The sequence below is a fragment of the Micropterus dolomieu genome, linkage group LG21 (assembly GCF_021292245.1).
Source record: "Micropterus dolomieu isolate WLL.071019.BEF.003 ecotype Adirondacks linkage group LG21, ASM2129224v1, whole genome shotgun sequence".
Lineage (NCBI taxonomy): Eukaryota > Metazoa > Chordata > Actinopteri > Centrarchiformes > Centrarchidae > Micropterus > Micropterus dolomieu.
This window is the reverse complement of record NC_060170.1, coordinates 20,931,954-20,939,580: the sequence shown is the minus strand read 5'-3', so window position 1 is coordinate 20,939,580 and position 7,627 is coordinate 20,931,954. Positions and strand designations below refer to the sequence as shown.

Below are 7,627 nucleotides of genomic sequence, written 5' to 3'. Positions count from 1 at the left end.
TGTGGTGCTTCTTCCATTTCCTGATAACTGCACCGACAGTTGATCTTTTCTCTCCAAGTTGCTTTCCGATTCTCTTGTAGCCCATCCCAGCCTTGTGCAGATCAACAATCTTGTCCCTGATGTCCGTAGAAAGCTCTTTGGTCTTGCCCATGGTGGTGATGTTGGATGCTGGTTGTTTGGGTGTTGACAGGTGTCTTTTATACAGGTAACGAGGTGAGGCAGGTGTATTTGATGTAGATAATTGGTTGGGATTGGGGCTGTGTCTTAAAGAAAGACTAACTGGCTTGTAGGAGCCAGAATACTTGCTGTTTGGTAGGGGGTCAAATACTTGTTTTTCCTCATCAGATGGTTATCAATTTTTATAAATTCATATGATGTGATTTTCTGGAATTTTCTTTGGGATTCTGTCTTTCACTGTTAGAATGTACATATGATTAAAATTGTAGATTGTTGCATTCTTTGTAAGTGGGCAAACCTGCAAAATCAGCAAGGGGTCAAATACTTTTTTCCCCCACTGTATAGCTGTAGAACACTCTCGACTATGTATGTATTTAGTACAGCAACATTTCCTAAAAGCTTCCTTTACAGAAATGGGGACACACACTTTCTCAGCTCATCCACAAATTTAGAAAGTAGTGCATGCATGATGTTAAATTCACTCAGTGGCTAATTTATTAGATATATCTGTAGACTTTAATAAAATTGATTACAACTGTTCTGCTATGAAGTCTGCTTTGATGATGCCTATAATCAGCTTTTGTTGACACTGGTCAGGTGTTTGTCCTCCCTTTTTATGGACATTATAGGGGCAGAATATTAGAAACACCCCTCAATATAATGCAATCCAGTACAACACTTAATTTTTTTAAAACTATGACCTCAGTAAATTACATAGAATTGAATTCCCATATTTCACACGTAGAAGTTATGGCAGAGCTGTTTTTTGCAATTGATTGTACAGGTGTATTTAATAAAGTGGCCAATGAGTGTAAAGGTTGTTGGCGCTTTATTGTGCAACTCACGAAATGTGCCTCCTTCTCCGTAGGAATCATTTTGCCAGGAGTTCCATTGCAGCTGGTGGTCAGAAAGGAAAGTCTTACTATACAATGACCTTCAGCACAAGCTTCAGCCACAAGGATGATGTCTGCTACTTTGCCTATCATTACCCTTATACATACTCCACTCTTAAGGTACCATTACAATACTACTGTTGACTTTAATCCAGAGAACACTAGCAATTAGTAGTAGACACATCTTCGATTGTATCCCCCTTCTTGACCATATTGTCTATAGGTAATGGTTTTGCTTTCTACAAAAACTATATATTTTCATTATACTCACTTATTATACTGAAATACCTTAACCTGAAACATGATATTGTTTTGGTGCTGCATGTACTCGTACAGTAATTATGACTATTCTCCTATTGCTAAACCCCCAGTGTGACCCCCTATTCCACTGTTGTGTTTCCAGTGTTTTTATAATTTATATTTCCTTTTAAATCTGAACGTAGATAACTACTGTGCTTTAAAGTTCCTGTGCACTCATTATGTCAGTAGTTATGTTATTATACTTGCAGTTTGTCTGCTTTTATCTGGAGTGGCTTTTCTGAATTGCTTATAATACAAGCAACAATAGAGAAGCCCAATCTGAATCACTTCATCCCAGGTGGCCTGATAATCTGCCAGTGCAAAAATGCAACATGTTGGGCATGTTAAGAATGGACGTTGTAGCTAAAATGTTAGTAAGTGGAAAGTAACAGTGATTTGTCATTCTGTCATTGTATCCTCAGATGCACCTGTCCAAACTGGAGGCTTTGAGGACCCCTCAGATATACCTGAGACAGGACATTCTGTGTGAAACCCTGGGGGGAAACAGCTGCCCCCTTCTCACCATCACTGCCATGCCGGAGTCCAACTCCAATGATCACATCTGTCAATTTAGTAAGTAAATCGATCATGGTCTGCATGTGTCTTTTTATTTGCTTACCATCACTCTCATACCTGTCCAGAACAATCACAGCTGCAGGATTTTCATATCTCCTAAAAAAAATGGAAAGCGTATGTAGCTTCACTGAGCATGGTGATAAATTTTTTATTGTTTGTACCCAGGACTCCCATGCTCAGTGTTAATAGTGAGTGGATATCCTGGTGAGATAATGTAAATTGAAATTCATTTTGAGTCTTGGATGATAGAAAATGACCAAAAATGTCCCAGAAATAATTCAGCTGTCCTGGAAAAATGTTTAATGTGCAACAAAATCATGATCACAGCGGTATGCAAGCTGAAACTAAAATGTATTTTACAGCTGGCAGTTTGAAGGCATTGGTAATTGGCCATAATCTTAAAACATGTAATATCTTTTGTGTCGTCACCACTGACAAATGCACACTTTTGATGATGAAGTTCATTCACACTCTGTGTAACTAAATAATTGAAGCTTAAAGGTCCCACCTGCCTTTCTGAGTTTTCAACCAGATCTTAATGACTTCTTCACCAAACAAAGCTCTTTCAGGGCTGATAGCTAGTAAGTGCACCTTTTTGATTTTAGATTATTTTGTCAGAAATAGTCGTTATTTAGTTAAAGCTTCTCCAGGCCTTTGATTTGTGATCCCTCATGCTTTGCTCCTGGATAGTTCTCCAAAATGTCCTCTAAGAAATTCACTAATAACTGACAGATTTTATTCCTCTCTCACTAATGCTTGCAGGAACATGAGGGTGAATATCACTACGTGAGAACAGCCCTGGGGTATCGGGGCATGCCAGTACTTCCCAAATAGCTTGCACTGTAGTTCACTGATGCTGTTTATCAGCTGTGAAAAACTTTAAATGGAAAAATCCTTTCCTTTTTTTTCTCACTCCATCTTTCTGTGTTTGTGCCGCGCTCTCCCTGTTTCTCCCTCTTCAGGGAACCGTCCATTGATCTTCCTGTCGGCCAGAGTGCACCCTGGAGAGACCAACGCCAGCTGGGTAATGAAGGGCACGCTGGAGTTCCTGATGAGCACCAGTGCACTCGCAGCCAGCCTGAGAGAAGCCTACATCTTCAAGATAGTCCCCATGCTCAACCCTGATGGAGTTGTAAATGGAAAGTGAGTAAAGATGCATCTAGAGATGGAAAGAAATAAACACACTTTCACAGCTTTCAAGTGTACACACCGATGATGCACACATCTGCCGAACCTGGGCCTGCGCGTTGGTCACAGCTTTATGTCTGTTAACACACACAGAATCTTGTCTTGAAGAATTCTCTAGCTGTTGCTCTGTTCTCTCTATCTTCCCCTCTTCTGCCGTCTCCTTTCTGCTGTAGTCATCGTTGTTCTCTGAGTGGAGAGGATTTGAATCGCCAGTGGCAGTACCCCAATGCTGAGCTCCATCCCACCATCTACCACACTAAGAGCCTGCTGCAGTACCTTGCACACATACAAAGGGCACCACTGGTATGACCTCTAATTAACTGGGCTTAAATTTAGCACTTTGCTGCATTATCTTTTATTTGGGAAGTAGAAAGGATCTCTCCTGGCTTCTTGTTGATGTTGGTGCCGTTTCTCCTGTTCAGCTGCACACCCTGTTTGGCTGCATGTCCACTAAATTTCACATGAATATATCACCACATTAGTTTGAAGACATTAATACAGTTGCCATAAACAACAGCCTCTAGGGGTCTGTCTACTACACTGTGTCAGCAAGTTAGATATAATAGGATATTGCTTTTATGGGAGATTAGTTTAATGTGCAAAGGGTGATGCCTTTACGACAAAATGCAAGGCGAGGCCGCTGTCCTTCCTCTAATAACAGACCTAAGAAAATGTCTTTTGAGGAATATGAGCAGTAACACTGACATGAGTCCACCAGTCACCTTGACAGTGTCATTTATTTACAATTATAACACAGTATCACAGCTCATTTGATGAAGATTAGAGAGTGAATTTATTTGAGGTATTCTAACTGTAACAGCCTGTTTATTTGAATTTATTATTTTTACATAGCCACTTATGTAAACACATTTGTAAAAATAAAGGAGATGAATCCATCATTTTGGTTCACTGTGTCTTACTGAAACATTCAAGGCAAAATGCATTGTAATCTGTGTGTGTGTGTGTGTGTGTGTGTGTGTGTGTGTGTGTGTGTGTGCGCGCGTGCATGCACAGGTCTTTTGCGACTACCATGGTCATTCCAGAAAGAAGAATGTGTTCATGTACGGATGCAGTGTGAAGGAGACAGTCTGGCAGTCCAGTATCAGTGCTACATCCAGTGACTTACAGGAAGACCTTGGATACAGGGTGAACCAACACTTACACACACATACACACACATGCTGTGCCTGTAATGCGCGCAAAAGTAAATGAACACTTAGAGCTGGACGATATGGCGAAATATGTTATCAGGATAAAAAGTTTCATATCTTTCGATATCGATAATTATCACGATAAGTATCAAATCGTTATTTCTTTCAAGATTAAAGGCTAATTTTTCCTCCTGAGTGAAAGTTGAAGAAACTTGATTGTTAATTGTGGTTTAAACTCTTTTTTTTTTTTATGGTCAACACTTGATGCCAAATAGTGGATCACTTTACAATTCTGAGGTAGAACATTAAAAACAACTATAATAAAATCTTTGTCAACAAATATGCATGAGTAAAATTAGGTAAAAGCTTTTTTCCTCTCACCAAAATAAACATCTTGATTTAAAAAAAAAAAAAAAAAGTCCTAAGTTATGTATGATTCAAGTGAATAAAATCAAACATTTATTGAATATTTATGGAACATTTGTTTTATTGTTATTGAAAATATGTCGCAATAATTATTGTTATTGTTTTATTGTCCAGCCCTATGAACAGTCATCCTCACCACACTCTCTCTGTCTTCCCATCTGTTTCAGATCACTGTTCTCACATCAATGAATAATAATAGCATAGATTCAGTACAAAGTGATCGCCTTTATTAAGTTGTACTCATATTGCCGCAGAGAGAGAGAGCAGCTTATATTTTCATCATCACATGTCTATCCTGTATAGTCTATGCATTGCAATCCAATTTCTGTATCCATCACTGTAGGTCAGGCTGAAGCAACATTTTTGCACTTGCAATATTGTAACATTATCCTGTTTTGAGTTACCTGTGTCACTACTATGGATTATCTAATTCTGTTGAAAGTTTTAAATCTCTAATCTCTAAATGTATTGATACCAAATCTATTGTCTTTTTTTACGCTGTCGTTATCATGTGTTTCAATACGAGCTCTTTTCTGACAAACATTTAGTAATTCACCTTAAATGTTACTCTGAAGTTAAGCAAGACTGTTCAGATCAGAATCATTTTGATGTTTCTTTCTGCATTTGGGAATGCAAAAAAAAAGTTTTCACTGAGCTGAATGCTAATAAAGAAGCCAGTTCAATACAGAGTTTCCTAGCGGATGTGTAGCTTCAGGCTACAAGCCCACAGCAAACATTTTGGATTGCAACGGTCAATACTGCTTTCCCAAGCAACTGCTCTGTACATAAGTCTCTCTTTTATGGACACAGTTATTTGGCTCTACTATAAAATGTACTTGATTATCTCTCTCCCCGCACACACACACCTACACAAAAACATCTCAAACATTTTGATTTGTTTTTCAGGCACTTCCGAAGATCCTCTCCCAGATCGCCCCAGTCTTCAGCATGGCGAGTTGTAGTTTTGTTGTGGAGCGCTCCAAAGAGTCAACCGCCCGCGTTGTTGTATGGCGAGAGATAGGAGTACAACGCAGCTACACCATGGAGAGCACGCTCTGTGGTTGTGACCAGGGCAAGTATAAGGTAAGCTTGTATTTTATTTTGTTTACAGGGTATGCACAAAAAAAAGAAAATGCCCAATGTTATTTTTTTGTTGAGATTCTGTTATGGAGTTGTGTTTTAAATGTTTTTATGTTTTGGGCATTTTGTGCCTTTTTATTATATAGACCATAGAGAGAAATGACAGGAAATGAGTAGAGAGAGAGATGGGGGCCCCAGGAAGCTTTTATCATTTCCTTATATGCTAATGAATGAGCTGCAGTGTGAGGAGGAGGGCAAATTATCCACAGATATTTTCCTTTCTGACAATATCTTAACAAAAAAGTAACATTATACAGAGAATAATTGCGTGACTAATGTGTCTGGTTCTATCACGTTGTACAGATGTTTTATTGTGATGTGCACACCATGTGAGAGAGAGGGAGGTGCTCCTATAAATCTCCAAATGTCCACCAGGTGGCGCTTTAGTCCTTATTTCCACTTTCTCTTTGCTTCGCCCGTCCTTTCTTCTTCTTTCCTTTGACCCCTTTACCTCCCTTTCTTCTCTCGCTCTCATGTATTGTTGCTGATTTCCTTCCTGCTGAATTCTGCCAATGTCAACATCTTCCATATCCAGAGGCAGTCTAGGGATGCAATTTTGGCACTGATTAGTACCCCCACTGGTTTGTGTGAAGTATTTATCCAGATGTGCAGGAACTAATGCCTACTGAATGTGAGCTGCATGTCTCTGTGGCCAGGCTAAGTTTAGATGTTCCTACCACTGCTACGGGGACTTGCTGTGTGTATATGTGTGTGTGTGTGTCTCACTGAATATTCATTTAACTGGCTGATTGTACAGCTCTGTGAAGACTTTGTTGGGGTTGCAGGTGTGAGTGCATATTCGTTTGAATGTGTGCCTGCCTGCAAATGAAATACATTATCATGTTTCTACATGAAAAGTTTCCTCAGCGAGTGCTTTCCAGCAGTGAGAATTGGGGTGTTTGAAGATGGACAACAGCTCCATCCCCAGGCTCCAGAGCAGCTATAAAAACCACAGCAGCCATTTTAGAGCAGATTTCTGTTAGACCGTTGAAATAATTTTTTGAGTCTAGCTGTACATGCAAGTTTGTGTGATTGCAATGTTTTTGTGGTGTGACACATTTTAATTCTCTTTGATGTGCACGCACATGTCCTTTTCAGGGTCTTCAGATCGGCACCAGAGAGCTGGAGGAGATGGGAGCTCAGTTCTGTGTGGCCCTGCTGAGGCTGAAGAGGCTGACGGGGCTCCGCAACCACCAACACCTGCTGGATTTGGAGAGCGATATCATTGGGACACAGTCTAAAGTGGTCAGGTTAGTCGAGTGGAGCACACTGCAAAGTCACAACCACAAACCACAACACACAGTTAATGCAGGTGCACACAGATAACTATTTAAAGATATAGAGTGTTGCTTTAAAGCAGAGGTCACTAACAGGCGGACCGCGGTCCGGATCCAGACCCAGCCACCGTACTGTCCAGACCCGGACGTACAGCCGATCTATTATTGAGAATTACTACCTCATGACGGAGCGTTTCTATTTTAACCCACGCAGCTGTACTGGTTCAGCGGCACATGAAACTCACAGACCAATTGTATGTGCTCTAATCGTCTCATGTGATGCTGCTCAGCCAATCAAATCTGTGCATTCCGATAAGCATTGCCAGAGCCGTTAACGGCCCTGAGCGAGCATTGCGAGTCAAGTCCGCAAGTGAGATAAGACACACAGAGGAAGAGAGGAGACGAGAGAGAAAAGAGATTTCACATGGCTTTTAAACAAGAATGTACAGAGACTCGCATGTACATTCTTCACGCCAGAAGTTCAAAACCAGAATATCTC

The 7,627-nt window shown here is 40.3% G+C and overlaps 1 protein-coding gene across 2 annotated transcripts in view; it reads left to right on the top strand.

The window, feature by feature from the left end:
* Nucleotides 1-7,627, top strand: part of agtpbp1 (ATP/GTP binding carboxypeptidase 1) — a 34,318-nt gene that overhangs the window by 19,022 nt on the left and 7,669 nt on the right. For both annotated transcript variants that reach the window (XM_046034108.1, XM_046034106.1), the window contains exons 19-25: nt 1,046-1,190; nt 1,793-1,943; nt 2,909-3,089; nt 3,308-3,437; nt 4,149-4,280; nt 5,618-5,794; nt 6,950-7,101. In XM_046034108.1, the coding sequence (XP_045890064.1) occupies nt 1,046-1,190; nt 1,793-1,943; nt 2,909-3,089; nt 3,308-3,437; nt 4,149-4,280; nt 5,618-5,794; nt 6,950-7,101 (1,068 nt within the window). The remainder of the gene's footprint in view (nt 1-1,045; nt 1,191-1,792; nt 1,944-2,908; nt 3,090-3,307; nt 3,438-4,148; nt 4,281-5,617; nt 5,795-6,949; nt 7,102-7,627) is intronic.